The sequence below is a fragment of the Macaca mulatta genome, chromosome 9, assembly GCF_049350105.2.
Source record: "Macaca mulatta isolate MMU2019108-1 chromosome 9, T2T-MMU8v2.0, whole genome shotgun sequence".
NCBI lineage: Eukaryota > Metazoa > Chordata > Mammalia > Primates > Cercopithecidae > Macaca > Macaca mulatta.
The window spans coordinates 114,551,106-114,575,296 of NC_133414.1; the positions used below are offsets into that span (position 1 = coordinate 114,551,106).

General features: G+C 50.3%; 2 protein-coding genes across 9 annotated transcripts in view; one reads left to right on the forward strand and one right to left on the reverse strand.

Annotated features, from left to right (window-relative positions):
- Positions 1–24,191, forward strand: part of MFSD13A (major facilitator superfamily domain containing 13A) — a 40,024-nt gene that overhangs the window by 283 nt on the left and 15,550 nt on the right. For 4 of the 8 annotated variants that reach the window (XM_077947433.1, XM_077947440.1, XM_077947436.1 and 1 more), the window contains exon 2: positions 12,032–12,097. The gene's annotated coding sequence lies outside the window, so the exon portion shown is untranslated. Of the gene's footprint in view, positions 1–11,992; positions 12,098–23,780; positions 23,971–24,191 lie in introns of those variants that run through there. The other 4 variants (XM_077947434.1, XM_077947441.1, XM_077947438.1 and 1 more) reach the window with 2 other exon arrangements.
- On the reverse strand, positions 11,962–13,773 carry LOC114670142 (uncharacterized). Its single transcript, XM_077947453.1, is given in 4 exon segments — positions 11,962–13,107; positions 13,109–13,149; positions 13,151–13,429; positions 13,668–13,773. Coding segments are annotated over 3 exon segments (582 nt in total). The 5' UTR covers positions 13,376–13,429; positions 13,668–13,773; the 3' UTR covers positions 11,962–12,791.

Consider the following 24,191-nt stretch of genomic DNA (forward strand, 5'->3'; position numbering starts at 1 on the left):
TTGGGGAGATTTCTGGGGAGCTAGGACTCCTGGGCTGGGCTTCTGTCTTGGGGATCTGTATCTTGGGGACTCCCTTTAGCTCAGAAAGCCCCTTGGTTTGCAGAGAGATGCCCTTCTCAGTGTGCGTGTTCTGGCTCTTTCCCCAGCCCCTCACCCCTGCAGCCCCACATCAGGCCCCACCAGGAACACATCTGGGCAGGAAGCGACAGGACTGAGTATGCAGTACTGAGGCCTGGGGATGAATCCCTGCCATGGCCCTGAGCCCCCTCCCCTCATAACCTACTCCAATTCCTGTTGGAATTTATGGAACTCCTGTCCATTTCCTTAGCTGTGGGCCCCCATTTTCCGCTCCAAGCTCAGACCCTCGCTGGAATAGGAGATCTCTTGCTATCACAGGTTCCTTATGTGGAGCAGGCACATACCACCATGCCCGATCTGGGCCTCAACCTACTCATCCTGGGAACGGGAGACAATTCACAGAAGAAAACATGCAAGGGCAGCGTCCAGGCTGAAAGAACTTTGGCCACCTGGCACTGAGAACTGAATTCCATAGGCTGTGAGCTCTAGCAAATGCCCTATGGACTCAGTTCTGGTGCCCGGCAGTGCTACACCATCAATTCCAAGGCCGTGGAGCAGCTGATGGTTCAGGCTCCCCAACTTCCCAGCCAGGTGTTTCTGCAGGCCCACATCTTGCCCACTGGCCAAACCTTTAAATAACTTTGACCCGGGCTACTATTATGCTCAAAGACATCAGGGGCTCTCCCAAATATCTTTACGCTGCCAGAAAGTCTTCTATAGTATGGCCTTCACTTAACTTTCACACCTGATCTTTCATCGCCTCCTGCTCATAACCTGCCACCAGTGAACTCCTGCTGCTCCGGCTCCATACTTCTCACGCTGGTCCCTCCTCAGTGCTTCTGGGGACACCTCTTGCCCGTCACTGTCTGTTGGAATCCTAGTCATTCTTCAAAACCTCTCTCAGATGCCTCTTCTTTTTTCCTTTTTTATTTTTTTGAGATGGAGTCTCGTTCTGTGGCCCAGGCTGCTGGAGTGCAGTGGTGCAATATCGGCTCACTGCAACCTCCACCTCCCAGGTTTAAGTGATTCTCCTGCCTCAGCCTCCCCGAGTAGCTGAGATTACAGGCATGTGCCAACACCCTGTCTCTACAAAAAATTAAAAACAAGGCTGGGCACGGTGGCTCACGCCTGTAATCCCTGTACTTTGGGAGGCCAAGGCGGGCCTGACTTGAGGTCAGGAGTTTGAGACCAGCCTGACCAACATGGTGAAACCCCGTCACTATTAAAAATACAAAAATTGGCTGGGTGCAGTGGCTTACGTCTGTAATCCCAACACTTTGGGAGGACAAGGCAGGTGGATTACCTGAAGTCGGGAGTTCAAGACCAGCCTGGCCAGCATAGCAAAACCCAGTCTACTAAAAATACAAAAATTAGCCAGGCATGGTGGTGTGGGCCTGTAATCTCAGCTACTGGGGAGGCTGAGGCAGGAGAATTGCTTGAACCTGGGAGGTGGAGGTTGCAGTGAGCCGAGATTGCACCTCCGCACTCCAGCCTGGGTGACAGAGACTCTGTCTCAAAAAAATAGGCTGAACTCAGTGGCTCACGCCTGAATCCCCGCACCTTGAGAAGCCGAGGTGGGCAGATCACTTGAGGTCAGGAGTTCGAGGCCAGCCTGGCCAACACGGTGAAACCCCATGTCTACTGAAAATACAAAAATTAGCTGGGCATGGTGGTGGGCACCTGTAATCCCACCTACTCGGGAGGCTGAGGTGGGAGAATTTTTGTTTTGTTTTGTTTTGTTTTGTTTTGAGACGGAGTCTTGGTCTGTCGCCCAGACTGGAGTGCAGCAGTGCATTCTCAGCTCACTGCAACCCCCGCTTCTGGGGTTCAAGTGATTCTCCTGTCTCAGCCTCCCAAGTAGCTGGGATTATAGGTGTACACCACCACGCCCAGCTAATTTTTTATTTTTAGTAGAGATGGGGTTTCATCATGTTGGCCAGGCTGCTCTTGAACTCCGGACCTCAGGTGATCTGCCCGCCTTGGCCTCCCAAAGTGCTGGGGTTACAGGTGTGAGCCACCATGCTCAGCCAGAAGCCTTTTCCAAGAAGCCTCTATCAACCCCCCAACAATGCATATGATCTCTCCACACCCCTCTTCATGAGTCCTATAAGGTCTAGTCCAGTGTCCAGCATATAGTAGCTGTTCAATAAATATTCCTTGCATTTTTGTTGAGTGTGTCTCGTGTATGAAGAGGCAGTTTGGCCTACAGGTTAAGACTGCAGTCAGTTAGCCAGGCATGGTGGTGTGTGCCTGTAGTCTCAGTTACTCGGGAGGCTGAGATGGGAGGATGGCTTCAGCCTGAGAGGCAGAGGTGGCAGTGAGCCAAGATCATACCACTGCACTCCGGCCTGGGCCACAGAGCGAGACCCTGTCTCTCTCTCAAAAAAAAAAAAAAAAAAAGATAAGAAAATTACAATCAAATTTCCCAGGGACATTCTTGGGGTATAGCCTTGGGTAAGTTGTTAACCTCAATGGCCCTCAGTTTTCTCATCTGCAAATGGGAATGATAATTACATCCATGGAATATAATTATATCCACATCAAGGTTTTGTGAAGATTAAATTAAAAGTGTTGATAGTTTCTGTTCAGGGCTTTAGCATGGTACCTGGCATAGAGCAAGTTCTCTTAAGTGTGGGATGTTGTTATGATTCCTATTTTATTCCCTTGAGTAGAATGTGAGCCAGACAAAGGTAAGGTCATTGCAGGGTGGAGGAGGGCTTGAAATTGGTCAGTCAGGGCTTGTTGACTAAGGGGCTCCTGACAAAATGGATTGGGTGACAGGTAAGGCTGGGGCAGGGCCAGGAGTAGGAGGCCATCAGGTCAGGGCTTGGAGTCCCAGGCCCCGCTGGGAGCTGAGAGTCCTGGATTCCTGCCTACAATGTGAGCTCGGGTGGAACACTCCTTGATGGCTCTGGTTTCCCAGCTTAATGTAAATTGAAGAGATCGAACCAGATGAACAACAAGGTCCCTGGCAGCCCAGATGTTTTATGAGTTCTGGGCTTCTAAGTTAACCTCAAAGAAAAGATCAAATAAGGAAGCATCTGTGCTTCCTCCAGGGCTCACATCAACAGGGCCTGGAGTGAAATGGGATGCTGGACTCAGTGACTGGTAGCACCTCCTTCAAAAAGCCTGCAGTCAGGGGCCCTCCTCCCTCGCTGGGGCTGGGGCTAGGGGTAAACTGTGTGCAGTCCAGGGGCACTTCCAGAGAATGCCCCAGGGAGGAATGACTAAGAGAATGCAGATCCTCAGAGATGGGGGACATTGAGAGACTTCAAGACCCAAGAGGACAGACAGGGAAGTGAATATACAACACACCTTATGCTGGAGTGGGACTGATTTATTTGAAGCCTGCGTTGTTTCACAACAGGATTTGAGAATGCTTACCAGCATGCACACAATTCTCCAACATTAAAAAGTAAAATCAGGCTGGGTGCGGTGGCTCACGCCTCTAATCTCAGCAATTTGGGAGGCCGAGGTGGGCGGATCACCTAAAGTCAGGAGTTCAAGACCAGCCTAGCCAACATAGCGAAACCCCAGCTCTACTAAAAATACAGAAACAAAAATTAGCCAGGAGTGGTGGCAGGTGCCTGTAATCCCAGCTACCTGGGAGGCTGAGGCAAGAGAATCATTTGTACCTGGGAGGCAGAGGTTGCACTGAGCCAAGATCATGCCACTGCACTCCAGCCTGGGCGACAGAATGAGACTACATCTCAAAAATAATAATAATAAAATAAAAAGTAAAATCAAAGCCAGGTGCATTGGCGAGGGTTTGTATTCCCAGCTATTCAGGAGCCTGAGGCAGAAGGATCACTTGAGCCCAAGAGTGTGAGGCTACAGGGAGCAGTAATTGCATCACTGCACTTGAACCTGGACTACAGAGCAAGACCTGTCTCAAAATAAATAAATAAAAATAAATAATTTTGAAAAAGTAATGTTAGCACTATGTAAAAAAGAGGTTTAAAATGTTAGCACTATGTAAAAAAGAGGTTTAAAAAATAAACTCAGCCAGGCGTGGTGGCTCACGCTTGTAATCCCAGTACTTTGGGAGGCTGAGGCGGGCGGGGCATGAGGTCAGGAAATCAAGACCACCCTGGCCAACACGGTGAAACCCCGTCTCTACTAAAAACACAAAACTCAGCCGGGAGTGCCACCGCACGCCTGTAGTCCCCGCTACTTGGGAGGCTGAGGCAGCAGAATTGCTTGAACCCAGGAGGCGGAGGTTGCAGTGAGCCGAGATCACGCCACTGCACTCCAGCCTGGGTGACAGAGAGAGACTCTGTCTCCAAAAAAAAAAAACCTCACTGGCCAAGTGCAGTGGCTCACGCCTGTAATCCCAGCACTTTGGGAGTCCAAAGCAAGTGGATCACTTGAGTCAAGGAGTTCCTTTGAGACCAGCCTGGGCAACATGGCGAAACCCTGTCTCTACTAAAAATATAAAAACATTGCTGGGTGTAGTGGCACACGCCTGTAGTCCTAGCTACCAGGGAAGCTGAGGTGGGAGGATCGATTGAGCCCAAAAAGTCGAGGCTGCAGTGAGCCATGATTCTGCCATTGCACTCCAGCCTTGGGCAACAGAGTGAGACCGTCTCAAGGGGATTTAAAAAAAAAAAAAAGCTCATTGGCTGGGTCCCAGTATGATGACTCATACCTGTTATCACAATGCTTTAGGACGCTGAAATGGGAGGATCCTTTAAGACCACCCCAGCAACATCTCCTAGACCCTGTCTCTACAAAAAGTTAAAAACAAGGCTGGGCACGGTGGCTTACGCCTGTAATCCCTGCACTTTGGGAGACCAAGGCGGGCCTGCCTGACTTGAGGTCAGGAGTTTGAGACCAGCCTGACCAACATGGTGAAACCCCGTCACTATTAAAAATACAAAAATTGGCTGGGTGCAGTGGCTTACGCCTGTAATCCCAACACTTTGGGAGGCCAAGGCAGGTGGATTACCTGAAGTCGGGAGTTCAAGACCAGCCTAGCCAGCATAGCAAAACCCAGTCTACTAAAAATACAAAAATTAGCCAGGCATGGTGGTGTGGGCCTGTAATCTCAGCTACTGGGGAGGCTGAGGCAGAAGAATTGCTTGAACCTGGGAGGTGGAGGTTGCAGTGAGCCGAGATTGCACCTCCGCACTCCAGCCTGGGTGACAGAGACTCTGTCTCAAAAAAATAGGCTGAACTCAGTGGCTCACGCCTGAATCCCCGCACCTTGAGAAGCCGAGGTGGGCAGATCACTTGAGATCAGGAATTCAAGGCCAGCCTGGCCAACACGGTGAAACCCCATGTCTACTGAAAATACAAAAATTAGCTGGGCATGGTGGTGGGCACCTGTAATCCCACCTATTCAGGAGGCTGAGGTGGAAGAATTGCTTGAATCCAGGAGATGGAGGTTGCAGCGAGCTGAGATGGCACCACTGCACTCCAGCCTGGGCGACAGAGTGAGACTCTGTCTCAATAAAATAAATAAATAACAAATTAGCTGGGCACAGTGGTACACACCTGTGATCCCAGCAACTCAGGAGTCTGAGGTGGGAGGATCACTTATGCCCAGGAGGTCGAGGCTGCAGAGCTATATCAAATCACTGCAGTCTAGCCTGGGCAACAGAGCAAGACCCAGTCTCTTAAAAAAAAAAAAAAAAAAAAGCCGGGCGCGGTGGCTCAAGCCTGTAATCCCAGCACTTTGGGAGGCCGAGACGGGCGGATCACGAGGTCAGGAGATCGAGATCGAGACCATCCTGGGTAACACAGTGAAACCCCGTCTCTACTAAAAAAATACAAAAAAAAACTTAGCCGGGCGAGGTGGCAGGCGCCTGTAGTCCCAGCTACTCGGGAGGCTGAGGCAGGAGAATGGCGTGAACCCGGGAGGCAGAGCTTGCAGTGAGCTGAGATCCGGCCACTGCACTCCAGCCCGGGTGACAGAGCGAGACTCCGTCTCAAAAAAAAAAAAAAAAAAAAAATAGGGCCGGGCATGGTGGCTCACACCTCTAATCCCAGCACTTTGGGAGGCCGCGGTGGGCAGATCACCTGAGGTCGGGAATTCGAGACCAGCCTGACCAACATGGAGAAACCCCATCTCTACTAAAAATACAAAAAATTAGCCAGGCGTGGTGGCGCATGCCTGTAATCCTAGCTACTCGGGAGGCTGAGGCAGGAGAATTGTTTGAATCTGGGAGGCAGAGGTTGCGGTAAGCCGAGATCACACCATTGCACACTGTCCTAGGCAACAAGAACGAAACTCCGTCTCAAGAAAAAAAAATACTATATATGTATGTCACTATGTCACTGACATTATTTATTTATTTAGAGAGATGAGTTTTGCTATGTTGCCCAGGCTTGGCCTCCTTGACTCAAGGGGTTCTCCTGCCTCAGCCTCACAGTAGCTGCAGTACATGCGAGCACCACAGTGCTTGGTCTCTATTATCTTTACAATGAAAGATAAGAAAGGGCTGGGCATCAGCACTTTAAGAGGCTGAGGTGGGCGGATCACGAGGTCAGGAGATGGAGACCATCCTGGCTAACACGGTGAAACCCCGTCTCTACTAAAAATACAAAAAATTAGCCGGGCATGGTGGCGGGCACCCATGGTCCTAGCTACTTGGGAGGCTGACAGGAGAATGGCGCGAACCCGGGAGGCAGAGCTTGCAGTAAGCCGAGATTGCGCCCTTGCACTCCAGCCTGGGCAACAGAGCTAGACTCCGTATCAAAAAAAAAAAAGAGAGAAAGAAAGAAAGAAAGAAAAAGAAAGGGCTGGTTATGATCTTATCCCCATGGCTGAGCATAATCTATAGTTCTTATTCAAATCTTGCTACTTGTCCCAGTAATGTCCTTCATAACAGGTTTTATTTTGATTCAGGATCCAATCCAGGATTATGCATTGCATTTAGTTTTCATGCCTTTTTAGCCTCCTTTGAATCTGAGACATTTTCTGAAGTTCACATAGTCTTTTTTTTGAGACAGGGCCTCACTTTGTCACTCAGGCTGGAGTGCAGTGGCATGATCACAGCTCACTGCTGCCTGTATCTGCCAGGCTCAAGCAATCCTCCCACCTCAGCCTCACAAGTAGTTGGGACCACAGGTGCACACCACCATGCCCGGCTAATTTTTGTATTGTTTGTAGAGATGAGGTTTTTCTATGTTTCCTAGGCTGTCCTCAAACTCTGGGGTTCAAGCGATCCACCCATGTAGGCTTCCTAAAGTGATAAAATTACAGGTTTGAGCCACTGCGCTGGGCTGGTGTCCATAGTCATTTATGACATTGCCATTTTTGAACAATACAGACAAGTGGGATCATCTCGCTTAGGTTTATCTGAGGTTTCCTCATGACTGCATTACTGCTGAACTGATGTTGTGTTGTTTAACATAGAAAGCTTATGATGTTGACTTGTCCCCTTTAATGATAATGTCAACTTGTTTCATCCTGCTGAACCCACAGTTGGAATCACCCCAAAAGCCTTAGCAGGGGAGTTTCCTCATGGGAGTGCCCCAAACCTTTTCCAGATGGGGCCAGTTGGGATTCCAAAGAAAGTAGCACTTAGCATTAAATAAACACCAGGGTGATCAGTCCAAAGCATTTATTTATTTATTTAGACAGGGTCTTGCTCGCTCTGTTGCCCAGGATGGAGTGCAGTGACATAATCATAGTTCACTGCAACCTCAATCTCTTGGGCTCAAGCAATCCTCCCACCTCAGTCTCCCAAGTAGCTGGGACTACAGGGGCACACCCCCACGCCCAGCTAATTTTTTTTTTTTTTTTTTAAGTAGAGATTGGTCTTGCTATGTTGCCCAGGCTGGTCTCGAACTACTGACCTCATGCCATCCTCCTACCCCAGCCTCCCAAAGAGCTAGGATCACAGATGGGAGCTGCCATGGTCAGCCAGTCCAAAGCATTTATTAGGGAACTTTACATATGGAGTGCTACAGCAATCCTCACGACAGACAGCAAGAGAAAAGGGGTGATCCCCCTAGGTATATCCAAGCAAAGTGGTCAGGGGATAGAGTTTATGTGAGTGTTTAAGGCATTTGGCGCAGGGCTGGGGCTTGTTTCTTTCAGTGTTTTGGCAACAACCTAGATACTTTTATCAGTGCCAGGAAATGTTCAAGACCCCAGTGTGGGTTCAAGCCTTCAGGGTAAAACATGTTGGGTCACAGAGGGGTGAAAAGGACTCTGTGATCTTTGGGTTCAAGACACAGAAATAGGGGACAGACACTGGGGGACCCTAAGCTTTGATAACTTAGTTAAGGTGGTATATACCAGTTTTCCCTATTATACGACTAGCTTACTCTTTTTCACTTTGTAATTAATAAATATCTTATTGGAACATATTTTGAAACTAAACTAAATATACTGTTTTTATTCAAATTTGTTTTTTTTTTTTTTTTTTTTTTTTTTTTTTTTTTTTTTTGAGACAGAGTCTTGCTCTGTCACCCAAGCTGGAGTGCAGTGGCGCGATCCTGGCTCACTGAAAGCTCCGCCTCCTGGGTTCACGCCATTCTCCTGCCTCAGCCTCCTGAGTAGCTGGGACTACAGGCGCCCGCCACTGCGCCCAGCTCATTTTTTGTATTTTTAGTAGAGACGGGGTTTCACCGTGGTCTCGATCTCCTGACCTTGTGATCCGCCCGCCTCGGCCTCCCAAAGTGCTGGGATTACAGGCGTGAGCCACCGCGCCCGGCCTTTATTCAAATTTGTACTCATTAGTTTTATAATCCATGAGTAACCTGAATCAACTTAGTATCACCTGAATCAATATTTGGAACATATTTTATAACTTTCACTCCTTAGGGCTTTTGCACCCACCATACCCTCTGCATGGCTAACTTTGCATTCTTTTTTTTTTTTTTTTTTTTTTTTTTTTTTTTTTTTTTTGAGACGGAGTCTGGCTCTGTCGCCCGGGCTGGAGTGCAGTGGCCGGATCTCAGCTCACTGCAAGCTCCGCCTCCCGGGTTTACACCATTCTCCTGCCTCAGCCTCCCGAGTAGCTGGGACTACAGGCGCCCGCCGCCTCGCCCGGCTAGTTTTTTGTATTTTTTAGTAGAGACGGGGTTTCACCGTGTTCGCCAGGATGGTCTCGATCTCCTGACCTAGTGATCCGCCCGTCTCGGCCTCCCAAAGTGCTGGGATTACAGGCTTGAGCCACCGCGCCCGGCCCTTTGCATTCTTTAGATCTCAGTTTAAATGTCACCTCCTCAAAGAGGCCATCCCTGATTATCTTATTCTAAAGTAAGTTCTGACACTTAATTATTAAATAAAAAATAAAAATAGAACAGGCATGATGGCTTACACCTGTAATCCCACCACTTTGGGAGGCCGAGGCAGGTGGATCACCTGAGGTCAGCAGTTTGAGACCAGCCTGGCCAACATGGTGAAACCCTGTCTCTACTAAAAATACAAAAATTAGCTGGGCATGGTGGCACACACCTATAATCTCAGCTACTTGGGAGGCTGTGGCAGGAGAATCGCTTGAACCTGGGAGGTGGAGGTTGCAGTGAACTGAGATTGCCCCACTGCACTCCCGCCCGGGTGACGGAGCGAGACTCTGTCTCAAAAAATAAAATAAAGTAAAATAAAAATAAAAATAAAGGCCAGGCGCAGTGGCTCACACCTGTAATCCCAGCACTTTGGGAGGCCAAGGTGGGCAGATCACGAGGTCAGGAGAGTGAGACCATCCTGGCTAACAACGGTGAAAACCCGTCTCTACTAAAAATACAAAAACAAAATTAGCCGGGCGTGGTGGTGGGCGCCTGTAGTCCCAGCTACTTGGGAGGCTGAGGCTGGAGAATGGTGTGAACCCGGAAGGCGGAGCTTGCAGTGAGCTGAGATGGCGCCACTGCAGTCCAGCCTGGGCGACACAGGGAGACTCCATAAATAAATAAATAAATAAATAAATAAATAAAATAAAATGTGACAGGCAAAACAGTGCAACTCTTCTTATATAATTAATACCATGTGTGGCCAGGCGTGGTGGCTCACGCCTGTAATCCCAGCACTTTGGGAAGGTGAGGCAGGTGGATCACTTGAGGTTAGCAGTTCAAGACCAGCCTGACCAACATGGTGAAACCCCATCTCCACTAAAAATACAAAAAAATTAGCCAGGCATGGTGGCGTGTGCCTCTAATCCCAGCTACTTAGGAGGCTGAAGCAGGAGAATTGCTTGGACCCAGGAGACAGAGGTTGCAGTGAGCTGAGATCGCGCCACTGCACTCCAGCAGCCTGGGTGACAAGAGTGAAACTCTGTCTAAAATACAGATATAACACATATAAAATACATTTTGTGCATAGAAAAATAGTAGATCGGACCTCAATGATCATTAAGGGGTGCGGGAAATCAGAAAAGACTGTAACTTCCTATATCACATATTTCTGTATTGCAAACTATGTTTAAAACAAACACTGGCCAGGCATGGTGGCTCACGCCTGTAATCCCAGCACTTTGGGAGGCCGAGGCAGGCAGATCACAAGGTCAGGAGTTCAAGACCAGCCTGGCCAAGATGGTGAAACCCTGTCTATACTAAAAATACAAAAAAATTTGCTGGGCGTGGTGGCACGCGCCTGTAATCCCAGCTACTTGGGAGGCTGAGGCAGGAGAGTCGCTTGAACCGGGAGGTGGAGGTTGCAGTGAGCTGCGATCATGCCACTGCACTGCAGCCTGGGCGACAGAGTGAGACTCTGTTTCCAAAAAAAAAAGAAAAAAAAAAAGACACAAAGCAAATTTGACTCTGAGCTCCTTGGAAACCAGGACCAAAAGAAAAGTATGAGCAGTAATAAGATCCTTAGTGCTGGCCGGGCGCGGTGGCTCAAGCCTGTAATCCCAGCACTTTGGGAGGCCGAGACAGGCGGATCACGAGGTCAGGAGATCGAGACCATCCTGGCGAACACGGTGAAACTCCGTCTCTACTAAAAAATACAAAAAACTAGCCGGGCGAGGCGGCGGGCGCCTGTAGTCCCAGCTACTCGGGAGGCTGAGGCAGGAGAATGGCATAAACCCGGGGGGCGGAGCTTGCAGTGAGCTGAGATCCGGCCACTGCACTCTAGCCCGGGCGACAGAGCCAGACTCCGTCTCAAAAAAAAAAAAAAAAAAAAAAAAAAAAAAAAAAAAAATCCTTAGTGCTTAAAAGATAAAAGCAAACCACTGATCAGGAGAAACACCTTTTCCAAGGGCTGAGGTTTGAGAGAATTTCTCCAAGAAGTTCATAAATACAGCAGTACCCAATCAGCTGGCCTACAGCTTCAATAACTCACCTGTGTATACGCAGGTAACTATCGGTCAGCTACAAATGGAAGTTCAGTAAAAGAAATTCCACAAGGGACCATTTCTACAGCTGGGCCTCAGATCTGGCTAGATCCTAGTTAAAATTGGCTATGTGGCCTAACGCTCCAGCAAACTCCTAGAATAATGCAAATCTCAGCCTATTAAGAATTAATGATTATTAGCAAGAATTGGGAGACAAGAAGAGACATTCATCTTAACTTCCAATTAGGCTGGGTTACTTACTTTTACGCCTCTTTTACTGATGAAGAAACTGAGAGAGAGCCTTAAGTTACACAGGTGGAAAATGTCAGAGCCAGCCCTAAACCCAGGTCTTAGACATCCGTTCCCTAGTCATGCCTACCACACTTCAAAAATAGAGCTTATGCCCTCAGCATCTCAGTGGGTGGTGGGCCAAAGGACTATGGAGTTAGAAGGTGCTGGCGTGCACACCTGGAGGCAGATGGTGAAGAGGGGAGTTGGGCCCAGCGATCAGGCACATGCTTTCTCCAGAGGTCCAGTTCAGCTTCATGCCCCTCCACCCTACCTTCTTGTACCCCAGGGTGGGCGGTAAGACTCCCGTTAAACAGATAAACGGATGGAGAAACACCACCCCAAAACATAACAATGATCTCGCAGTGTATACTTGACTTCGCTCATTTATTCACTTTTTTTTTTTTTTTTTTTTTTTTTTTTTTTTTTTTTTGAGACAGGGTTTCAGTCACCCAGGTTGGAGTGCAGTGGCGCGTTCACGGCTTCTTGCAGCCTCCCGGGCTCAGGTAATCCTCCCATCTCCGCCTCCCGAGTAGGTGGGACTACAGGCGCGTGCCACCACACCCGGCTAATTTTTGTATTTTTTTGTAGAGACAGGGTTTCGCCATGATGCCCAGGCTGGTCTCCAACTCCTGGGCTCAAGCGATCCGCCCACCTCGGCCTTCCACAGTGCTGGGATTCCAGGCGTGAGCCACCGCGCCCGGCCTATTTACTTTTCTACTAAGCTGGGGATCACCGTCGCCCCTCGGCTTGGCAAGAAGGGCGGGGGTAGGGGAGCGGTGGGAAAGGAGGGTGGGCTTTGACTCTGATAAGAGGGAAAAGAGGAAGGGAAAGTTGGGGCTTACTGCAGCGCAGGCTCCTTAGGAGAAGGTGGGGAGGAGGAAGAAGAGAGGTCCAGGCCCTTCTTCCATCCCACGTCCTCCACTTCCCAAGGTGCAAGAGGGAAAGAGGTACAGAACACCCAGAGGTGTCCTTGATTCCGTCCTGCCTTTGCCCTTCCCCCACAGTCCAGCAATAAGCCGAGAGAAACAAGTGCAGGAAGCGGGCAGGCAATCATGGGAAAGGCCAAAAAGACAGGTGAGCGGCGCGCCAGCCTCCCGCGCGCAGGTGAGGGCTCCTTTCTGCCTGGCGGGGGAGGCAGACACAGGGAAGAGCCGCGCGCGCGTGCACGCGGGCCGGTCGCAAGGCCTTTCAGCGCCTTCAGCTCAGGCCCTTGCTCTTCCTGGGGCGGCCGCGCTCCGCGGCTTCCTGGGCTGGGCCTCTGTTGCCGCTGTCGCCGCTGTCGGGCCGGCGCCGCACACGCCACTCCACGCGGCGGTAGCGCTCGCTCACGCACGCCGTCGCCCGCAACAGGAACTGGCCGCGGCGCTGGGTGACGCGCACGTCGGCGCGGGGGTAGGTGCCGTACGCGCGCCGCAGCTCCCGGCGCACGAAGTCCGGAAGCTGTAGGGGCTGGCCCTGCGCGCGTTCCACGCGTCCCCAGCGTAGCTCGGCTTGCGGGCTCCCGCCCTCAGGCGGGGCAGGGCCGGCGCGGGGCCGCGGGGTAGGCCGGAGGGCAAGGCCCACCAGGGCGGCGCGGCCTCGGGTGGCGCGGAGGGGCAGTAGAAACGGTGGTATTCCCGAGGGGCCGCCCACTCGCCCGCGTGCAGGCTCCTTGGCCGGCTGCGGAAGCTGTGGGCCTGGATTGGGGGCAGTAGCAGAGGGGCGGCCAGGTAGGTGCAGGTGAGCGGCTGCGGCGGCGGCCAGACGCCCTGCCTGGGCGGCAGCCAGCTGTACGCGTACATAGTCGGCCCCCCAGGCGGCTGCTGTTCTTACTGGGGGCTCCTCCGGATCCAGCCCTGCGGCAGAGGGAGGGGTGTGCGGACAGATTTTCTACTTAACCGCCTCCTGTCCCTGTGGCCCGGTTCCCCAGGACGCCGGTTCATGGGTTTGGGGGAACTCATCCCGAATCGGACATTCAGCTCCCCACCTCGCCTCTTGTCCCAAGGTCGGGCAGAGCCCCACGCTCCCGGCAGACAATAAGGAGCCTTTTCAAGCCCTCGGCCCGAATGCTCTTCCCAGTGACTCCCCACTCACTTGTCTCCTTCAGCCTTGGGGAGCCAGCGGGATCCAGAGCGGGGCTCCTCTCCGCACTTTGTAGCTGAGTTGCTCTGCTCCATGCCCTGCCTCAGCCACTCCTCCTGGTTACCAGGCGAAAGCAAACACCTTGAGCTGGCCAGGAGCCACCAGCGTCTGTCTACACCTGGGTGAACCGTACTGGTACTGGTCGTAGTGGCCCCAACCTAGAGGCAGAGGCCTGAGGTCAAGGATGCCCTCCCTACAGTATCACTGATGGCTTTCTACAGCCTCCTAGCACCTGCAGGTGGATTGGGTTACCCTCACATTTGAGTGAAACTCCTGCACACCAGACACTGAATCAAGTTGTCTGGGAGCATCTAACTGCAAGTTATGTCAACTCGGGGAAGGGGGTGCTGATATTATCTCTGCTTTCCATAGCAAAAAAGCTGCTTGCCTCAGAGTTGGTGTCCAGTGTATTCAGTGAGTGGAGCTTATGTAGGTTAAATAACTCATCCCAACTCACACAGCTGGCTATAGTAAGGGCAAAATTCAACCCCGAGTCTCAAGACTCATGCTCACAATGGTGGTCTTATTGCCCACCTATGCTGGGGCTTCTGGCAGACTGCCTCAAAGTCCTCCCACTCTAGAATGTTAGATAGGCACTTGGTTTTGTTTGTTTGTTTTTTTTTTTTAGATGGGGTCTTGCTCTGTTGCCTAGGCTGGAGTGCAGTGGCGTGATCTCAGCTCACTGCAGCCACCGTCTACCAGGTTCAAGCGATTCTACCACCTCAGCCTCCCAATCCCAAGTAGCTGGGATTACAAGTGCACCTCCACCCCCCGCTAATTTTTGTATTTTTAGTAGAGTCAGGTTTTCACCATGTTGGCCAGGCTGGTCCTGAACTGACCTCAAGTAATCCACCCTCCTTGGCCTCCCAAAGTGCTGGGATTACGGGTGTGAGCCATCATGCCCGGCTACTTTAAATTATTTTCTTTCTTTTTTTTTTTTGAGACAGAATTTTGCTCTGTCGCCCAGGCTGGAGTGCAGTGACACAATCTTGGCTCACTGCAAACTCCGCCTCCCAGGTTTAAGCGATTCTTCTGCCTCAGCCTCCCAAGTAGCTGGGACTACATGTGTGCGCCACGACACCTGGCTAAGTTTTGTATTTTTTAGTAGAGATGGGGTTTCACCATATTGGCCAGGCTGGTCTTGAACTCCCAACTCCGTGATCCGCCCACCTTGGCCTCCCAAAGTTTTGGGATTACAGGCATGAGCTATTGCACCCGGCCTACTTTAAATTCTTAATAGCTATATGAAGTGCATAGTGATGTCATTCTCTCTTAGTAGATAAGGAACCAGAGGCTCAGAGAAGTTCGGCCACTGTCCCAGGTTCCTACAGCCTGTAAATACCACAGTGGCATTTGAACCCAGTCCAACTGATGTCAAAACCCAGAAGCCATTTTAATGAAGCCAAGAAGATTGCTTCATCCAGATGGGGTGAGCCCTGTCTGAGTTCCAGTCCCTTCTGGTGTGGGTCACAACCCCTGCACCTCTTCCTTTTCCAGTGGGGAGAGTGGTAGTTATGAATGATTAAAACTGAAACCCTCTGCCAGCTGCAGGGCTGCCATGTTGCCACACTTTCCTTCCCCATCTCCTGTTGACTGAAGCAGCATCAGCAGCAGCCCTGACAGAAAGGTTCTTCTGGGTTCTCAGTATCCCTCAAAACTCAGCTACCCTCTGGTGGTGGCCACCCTTTGGTGACTCACCCTGGTGATGTCACGCTATTTGTGACTGAGCCACTGCTCCAAGTCTTAATTTGGGCCAGTCCTTTTGAGAGCAGGTGCTGGAGCTGGGCAGTGGATGGAAAAAGGGGGCCTAGTTAGGGTTTCATTTGGACTCTAACACTGTCATAGAACCCCAAATTCAGGCTGTGAACCTGATGCACAGCTAAGGCCAAGCAGTGGGAGACAGAGAAAGGTTTATTTGATTTGGCCAGTCAGAAGGCGGGAGAGCAAATCTCTCAAATCCCTCTTAACAGAAAGAAGCAGCAGGGTGGCTTACACCTGTAATCCTAGCACTTTTGGAGGATGAGGCAGGCAGATTGCTTGAGCTCAGGAGTTTGAGATCAGCCTGGGCAACATGGTGAAACCCTGGCTCTACAAAAAAAAAAAAAAAAAATTAAGCAGGAATGGCATGTGCCTGTAGTTCCAGTTACTTGGGGCGCTGAGGCAGAAGGATCGCTTGAACCCAGGAGATCAAGCCTGCAGTGAGCTGTGTTCATACCACTGCACACCAGCCTGGGTGACAGACTGAGCGCCTGTCTCAAAAAGCAGCAGGGAGTTTTTATGCGACTAAGGAGTGACGGAGGTGGCATTTCAGGGAACCCAGGGTAAATGTCTGTGTTTCTTCAGTCTCAGATAACCCCTTGAGCCACCAGACTTGTGGGCATCAGCAACTGGTCACAATGTCCTTCAAGGCATTCATTCCTTCTGCAATTTTTTTTTTTTTTTTTTTTGAGACGGAGTTTTGCTCTTTTTGCCCAGGCTGGAGTGCAATGGTGGGATTTCGGCTCACTGCAACTTCCGCTTCCCGGGTTCAAGACATTCTCTTACCTCAGCCTCCCAAGTAGCTGGGATTACAGGCATGCACCACCATGGCCGGCTAATTTTTTGTATTTTTAGTAGAGACAGGGTTTCACCATATTGGTCAGCTGGTCTTGAACTCCAGACCTTGGGTGATTCACCTGCCTCGGCCTCCCAAAGTGCTGGGATTACAGGTGTGAGCCACTGCGCCTGGCCTGCAATTTTTTTTCATGACCCCGAAGTTATCTCCTCCTGCTTGACCAAGAAACAGCACATCAGCAGTTTATATTGTGGGAACAAGGAATATTGGGCAAAAAGTGAGTGGTTAGCATGTGCAAGCAAGCATGGGCCTGATCAGAATTTTTTTTTCTTTTTTTTTTCTTTTTGACAAGCTCTCATTCTGTCACCCAGGCTGGAGTGCAGTGGCATGACCAGGGCTCACCGCAACCTTGACTGGGCTGAAGTGATCCTCCTACCTCAGCCTCCTGAGTAACTGGGATCATAGGTGTGCACCACCACACTCGACTAATTTTTGTAGAGATGAAATCCCACTATGTTACGCAGGCTGGTCTTGAACTCCTGGGCTCAGGTGATCATCCTGCCTTGACCTTCCAAAGTACTGGAATTACAGGCTTGAGCCACCATGCCTGGCCTGTGATCAGAATTCTCATTTTTTTAGTCACTAAAAATGCTGGGGGGGCACTCCACTCTCCGTTATGTGATTAGTTCACATTGCATGCCTGTATCAAAATATATGTACCCCACAAATATATACAAAAAACTTTACTTTTTTTTTTCTTTTCTTTTATTTATTTATTTTTTTTTGAGACGGAGTCTCGCTCTGTCACCCAGGCTGGAGTGCAGTGGCTGGATCTCAGCTCACTGCAAGCTCCGCCTCCCGGGTTCACGCCATTCTCCTGCCTCAGCCTCCTGAGTAGCTGGGACTACAGGCGCCTGCCACCTCACCCAGATAGATTTTTGTATTTTTTAGTAGAGACGGGGTTGCACCGTGTTAGCCAGGATGGTCTCGATCTCCTGACCTCATGATCCGCCCGTCTCGGCCTCCCAAAGTGCTGGGATTACAGGCTTGAGCCACCACGCCTGGCCTTTTTTTTTCTTTTAAATGGAGTCTCGCTCTGTTGTCAGGCTGAAGGGCAGTGGCGCGATCTCGGCTCACTGCAACCTCCGTCTCCAGTGTTCAAGCGATTCTCCTGCCTCAGCCCCCCCGAGTAGCTGGGATTACAGGCGCGCGCCACCACGCCCGGCTAATTTTTGTATTTTTATTAGAGACAGGGTTTCACCATGTCGGCCATGCTGGTCTCGAACTCTTGACCTCAGGTGATCCACCGGCCTCGGCCTCCCAGTGTTGGGATTACAGGCGTGAGCCACAGCGCCTGGCAAAATTTTAAGTATTGATTGCTCAGGAAAAAAAATTAAAATGTTGGCCGGGCGCGGTGGCTCACGCCTGTAATCCCAGCGCTTTGGGAGGCCGAGGCGGGCGGATCACAAGGTCAGGAGATCGAGACCACGGTGAAACCCCGTCTCTACTAAAAATACAAAAAATTAGCCGGGCGCGGTTGTGGGCGCCTGTAGTCCCAGCTACTCGGGAGGCTGAGGCAGGAGAATGGTGTGAACCCGGGAGGCGGAGCTTGCAGTGAGCCGAGATCGCGCCACTGCACTCCAGCCTGGGCGACAGAGCGAGACTCCATCTCAAAAAAAAAAAAATTAAAATGCTGGGGTGCTGAAATCTCAAGGGCCCCATTACAATACTCCTTAGGAACCTCGCCCTCTATCTGCTCTAAGGACTGGTCCCAGAATGAGAGAATTTAAAAGACATCCCCCCACAAAGATGTTCATAATGTCACCCTGGAAACCTGTGAATATGTTATATTACGTGACAAGGGAGAATTTAGATTGCAGATGGCAGTAAGATTGCTAATGAGCTGACCTTAAGATGAGATGATCCTGGGTTATCTGGGTGGACCCAATGTAATCAAAAGGGTCCTTAACTGTGGAATAGTGAGGTGGCAGAATCAGAGTCAGAGTGATACAGTGAGTGAAAGACTTGATCAGCCATCACTGGCTTTGAATATGGAAGAGGGTCATGAGCCAGGGAATGCGGGCAGCCTCTGGAAGCTGAAAAACAAGAAAGTGGATTCTCCCCTGGAACCTCCAGAAGGAATGTGGTCCTGCCAAGCCCTTGCCAGTGAGCCATTTCAGACTTCTGACCTCCAGGACCGTAAGAAAATAAACTTGTCTTGTTTTCAGCCACCAAGTTTGTCGTGATTTGTTACAGCATCAGTAGGAAACTAATACCTCTCCCTGCTCCTGTTTATAACTTTGTCTCTGTCCTAAAATCCCAGCACCCCGGAGTGTTCATGGCTATCCATGGACTGACCACACCCCAGCCTGGAGTTTAGTAGTGGGCCCATGGCACTGGCCAGGTTTTCCATCTCTTCTGGGTGGAGAGTGGGGCGCAAGCAAGACTAAGCTCAAGCGGAGCCTGGGAAGGAAGTTTTCAGGCAAAATGAGAAAAATAATGGCCAAGCTGTGAGTTTCTCAGCATTTGTTCACCCTGATTCCAGTACCAACCCCCAGTATTTTGGAGTCCCACACCTTATCTATTCTCAGTAAAGTAGTTCTGGTGGAGTTGAGTCTATTCTATCCTTAGGTTTGGGTGATTTAGGGCTAAACCTTTCAGCACAGCCATCCGTCTGGCCATAGTGATTGACTTGGGCTAGCCCTTGAAGTGATATGGGCCAGTGTAAGGCAAGCCTAGGACTTTATTTTCTTGTTGGGTGGAGGGAATTTTTTGCTTTTCCCAGGACAGAAATCAGAAAGGGTCCTGGACTTAAGTTACACAGGCCAGTAAATTCCTTCTTTATTTAAGCTAGTTCAAATTGTCTATTGCTTGCACTAATGATACACCCCAGGGTATTTCCTACCCCCATTGCTCCCCAGCACTTTGTTATGAAAAAAAAATTTTTTTGTGACAAGAGTCTCACTCTGTCACCCAGGCTGGAGAGCAGTGGTGTTGTCATGGCATACTGCAGCCTCAACCTCCTGGGCTCAAGCAATCCTCCCACCTCAGCCTCCTGAATAGTTGGAACTACAGGTATGCCTCACCACATTCCACAGATTTTTAAAATTTTTATTTTGTTTTATTATTATTATTTGAGGCAGAGTCTCGCTCTGTTGCCCAGGCTGGAGTGCAATGGTGCGATCTGGGCTCACTGCAACTTCCGCCTCCTGGGTTCAAGCAATTCTCCTGCCTCAGCCTCCTGAGTAGCGGGGTAAATTACAGGCACCCGCCACCACACCCAGCTAATGTTTTTTGTATTTTTAGTAGAGATGGGGTTTCACCATGTTGGCCAGGCTGGCCTTGAACTCCTGACCTCAGGTGATCCACCTACCTCAGCCTCCCAAAGTGCTGGGATTACAGGTGTGAGTCACTGTGCCTGGTCCTCCCTCACCACACTGGGCCGATTATTTTTTTATTTTATTTTATTTTATTTATTTATTTATTTTAGACGGAGTCTTGCTCTGTGCCCCAGGCTGGAGTGCAGTGGCGCGATCTCGGCTCACTGCAAGCTCCGCCTTCCGGGTTCACGCCATTCTCCTGCCTCAGCCTCCTGAGTAGCTGGGACTACAGGTGCCCGCCACCACGCCTGGCTAATTTTCTTGTATTTTTAGTAGAGGCGGGGTTTCACCGTGTTAGCCAGGATGGTCTCGATCTCCTGACCTCGTGATCCGCCCGTCTCGGCCTCCCAAAGTGCTGGGATTACAGGCTTGAGCCACCGCGCCCGGCCCTATTTTTTTATTTTTTATTTTTGAGACGGAGTCTTGCTCTGTCACCAAGCTGGAGTGCAGTGGCGCAATCTCGGCTCACTGCAACCCCCTGGGTTCAAGCGATTCCCCTGCCTCAGCCTCCCGAGTAGCTGGGACTACAGGCGTGCACCACCATGCCTGGCTAATTTTTTGTATTTTAGTAGAGACAGGGTTTCACCATGTTGACCAGGATGGTCTTGATCTCCTGACCTTGTGATCTGCCCGCCTTGGCATCCCAAAGTGCTGGGATTACAGTTGTGAGCCACTGTGCCCGACCGGTTTTTTTTTATTTTTTAAAATTTTCTGTAGAGATGGAGTCTCACTCTGTTGCTCAGGCTGGTCTCCAACTCCTGGGCTCAAGCAATCCTGCTGCCTCAGACTCCCAAGGTGCTGGGATTACAGGTGTGAGCCACTGCATCTGGCCATGAAAAATTTCAGTATATAGCAACCTGAGAAGCTTTTGCTCAGGGAACCTTGTGATCAGAAGCTCACTTGAGGGCAAAATGGAGGACAGATTAGAGAGCGAGGGGGTAGAAGCCAGTCATGGAGGAGGTTCTTATGTTAGCTTAGGAAAGCTGAGAACCAAACAGGAGCAAGGGATGGAAAAGAGAGATGCGAGTAGGATTCACCTGGGCTTGATCCAAGATGGTTGTTTTGATGAAGCGCGTAGGATGGAGGGTGGATGCACACGTTTCTGGCTTGGCCACCTGGATGGGCAGTTAAGGCAGTCCTGGAGGTAGAAAACGCTGGAGGGAGATTGGAAGTTTAAGGAATGGTGAATTCGAGTGGGCCACGCTGGACATTCTGTTCAGGCTGGACATGGGAGGTGTGGAAGTAGTCATGAAGAAAAAGGTAATAGGTGAAATTACCATAACAACTGGCACCCTGGGCTTGTCTCCATCTGGTCCCTATCACACTATTGACATTGTGGCTGCCAGCTTATTTGGACCCCACTCAACACCTCTTTCAGGTAGCTATCTTGTTTTTTTATTTTTTATTTTTTGAGACAGAGTCTTGCTGTGTCGACAGGCTGGAGTGCAGTGGCGCGATCTCAGCTCACTGCAACCTCTGCCTCCCGGGTTCAAGCGATTCTCCTGCCTCAGCCTCCCGAGTAGCTGGGATAGCAGGCACCCACCACCGCGCCAGGCTAATTTTTTTTTGTATTTTTTAGTAGAGACGGGGTTTCACCATATTGGCCAGGCTAGTTTTGAACTCCTGACCTCAGGTGATCCGCCCACCTTGGCCTCCCAAAGTTCTGGGATTACAGGCATGAGCCACCGCGCCCAGCCAGCAATCTTGTTTTTGAAGTCCCCTTTACCTCACAGCCTGTGGCCTGGCATGGATTAAAAGTTTGAGTGAATATATGAGTATAAAAGATGGAAACTTGGGACACCCGCCCTTTTCCTTTAGAGGCCCTGGGAGAAAGTGCCACAGTGAAGGGGACTGAAGAGGAATTATTATGTAGGAAGAGAACATGGCAGAAACTAGATCAGAGAGGTGGGAAGTGAAGGGAGGAGAGAATTTCAAAGACAGTGCATAATCTATCTGTCCCATGGTCTGGGGACTCCAGTATGGTTCAAGGAGTTAGGGAGGTGATATGGCCTCTAGTTCATCGCATGTCCCCTCCTCCTAGTTAGCTCTGTGATTGGCAACCATAAAGAGAAATCAGAGAGAATTACAAGGCCCTGTCCTGGTGCTGACATAAAAGGTAACTGGCTATGTTGTCTTTATAATCAGAGGGTTGAGGGGCCTCAGAGTGTAACTGTGTGGCATTAAGTGCAACATGAGGGACCAAAGGTCTTTTCTTTCTTTTTTTTTTTTTTTTTTGAGCCAGAGTCTCACTCTGTTGCTAGGCTGGGGTGCAGTGATTGATTTGGAGTGAGCGATCTCGGCTCACTGCACATTCCGATTCCCTGGTTCAAACAGTTCTCCTCCCTCAGCCTCCCAAGTAGCTGGGATTACAGGCACACGCCACCACGCCCAGCTAATTTTTGTATTTTAGTTGAGACACGGTTTCACTATGTTGGCCAGGATGGTCTCTATCTCCTGACTTCGTGATCCGACCACCTCAGCCTCCCAAAGTGCTAGGATTACAGGCATGAGCCACTGCGCCCGGCCGTGAGGGACCAAAGGTCTTTTCTCCTGGGTCACATTCAGCCCTGGCCCCTGCCAGCCCTCTCCATTTCCATTTCCCCACTGGACACCCAGGGAGGGCTAAGTAAAGACTCGGGTTTGCTTTGAAATAAAGGCACGTGCTAGCCAAAGATAGAAAGGCGGGGAGACTCCTTTAGCAAATGTATGGAGATCCCAGTGTGCTGGACTCCAGGCTGAATGCTGGGTTTTCTGTTCTCACAGCCAGGAAAGTACAGATGGAGGTAAGAGGTGAGGAGAGGGGCAAAATGATCACCTGTCTTCTACTCATGAGGCCTTCTGGATCAGGAGGGGTTTCAGCAATTGTCTAAGTCTAGAAGGGAGATGGGTGTATGTGTGTGTGTGTGTGTCTATGTGTGGCTTGGGGTGACGTGGGAAGTGTGAAGGGTATCTGAAAGAGATTGGGAAGGAGGGAAATGAGACAGGTTAGAGGGAAATGGATTCTGGGGGCAAGGTTCATGGCGTCCCTGGGGGCTCCCCAGGAACTGGTTGAATAGGCTCTAGCCCCTGGACACTACATTGGACCATTTGCTGTGGTTGTTAGGAGGAGGAGGACAATATTCCTGTTGCAGGGAGTTAGCTGACAACCATTAATGAAGGTCATAAGGATGAGCAGTTCACAAAGCTCCTACACCCTTGTTTCTCATTTAATGCCTGAAAAATCCCTGTAAAGCATAAAACAGGCTCACAAAAGGAGGGCCCCAGCCAGGTGCAGTGACTCACGCTTATCATTCCAGCACTTTGGGAGGCTGAAGCGGGAGGGTCCCTTGAGCCCAGGAATTCAAGACCACCCTGGGTAACATAGTGAGACTCCATCTCTACAGATAATTTTAGAAATTAGCCAGGCATGGTGGAGTAAGCTGGTGGTCCCAGCAACTTGGGAGGCTGAGGTGAGAGGATCATCTGAGCCAGGGAAGTGGAGGTTGCAGTGAGCTGAGATCATGCCACCACTGCACTCTAGCCTGAGCAACAGAGCAAGACCCTGTTTCAAATAATAATAATAATAATAACAATAACAATAAAGGAGTCCCTTAGCAAGGAAGTGGTGGAGCTAGGGGATGAGTTCCAGGTCCCCCAGAAGCCAAAGGCCATAGGCTCTTTGCCCTGTGTCCCAAGGTAGGGGAACCAGGCAGAGCTGGAATGTGTGCTGTTTGTTTGCCCAAAAACCTATCCAGGCTTACAGGCCAGTTGGGAGAAAACATAAAACATCCTCCACAGCCTACATTGAGCAAAACAAAACTTGATTTTGAGGAATTGTGCAGGTGTGGGAAGAGGAAAGACTCCCATGTGGAGTCAGGATAGCTGGGTTCCACCTCGACTGGGCCCTTGCTGTTTACATGTCATTGAATCTCTCTGAACCGTAGTTTCCTCACGTATAAAATGGGGATAAAAGCGCCTACCTGCTGGGAATGATGTGAGGACTCAACAAGAGAATGCACGTGTTGTTCTGAATGTAGTACAGGGCACATAGCAAGCACTCAGTACTTTTTATGTTATATTACCATTATTAATACAAGGAGGTTGGGCTGCGTGGTTGCTCATTCAGGCCCTGGTGCTGTTCCCCACCTTCAGGTCTGGCTCCTGTGGCTAGAGCCCTGGTGCCCACAGCTCAACCTGGACCTTTCCACCCTTGAAGGGCTCATGAAGGAGCTGCCACCTCCAAGTCAGCTGCAGCTGTGCATCCGCTCAGACCACAAGACTCCATGGAGATGCTGAACTCTCTTTGTTCTCCCAACAAGTACTAGGCAAGGAGGGAAGGAAGGTGAGCGCTTAGAAAAAAACGTGCTGGTTTGCACTGAAATTACATTAAGCTATCGTGGAGGTAAAGGAGAGGGGTTGAGCCGGTCAAGAATCCAGCAACCTGACCCTATTTGCTAGTATCTCCTTTTGATCGCTAAGGGCAAGCGCCCGTGACAAACATGGCGGCGGCAGCTTCAGGTGCGGTCACCTGCCGGAGCTGCGGTCCCGGGGCCGCGCGGAGCC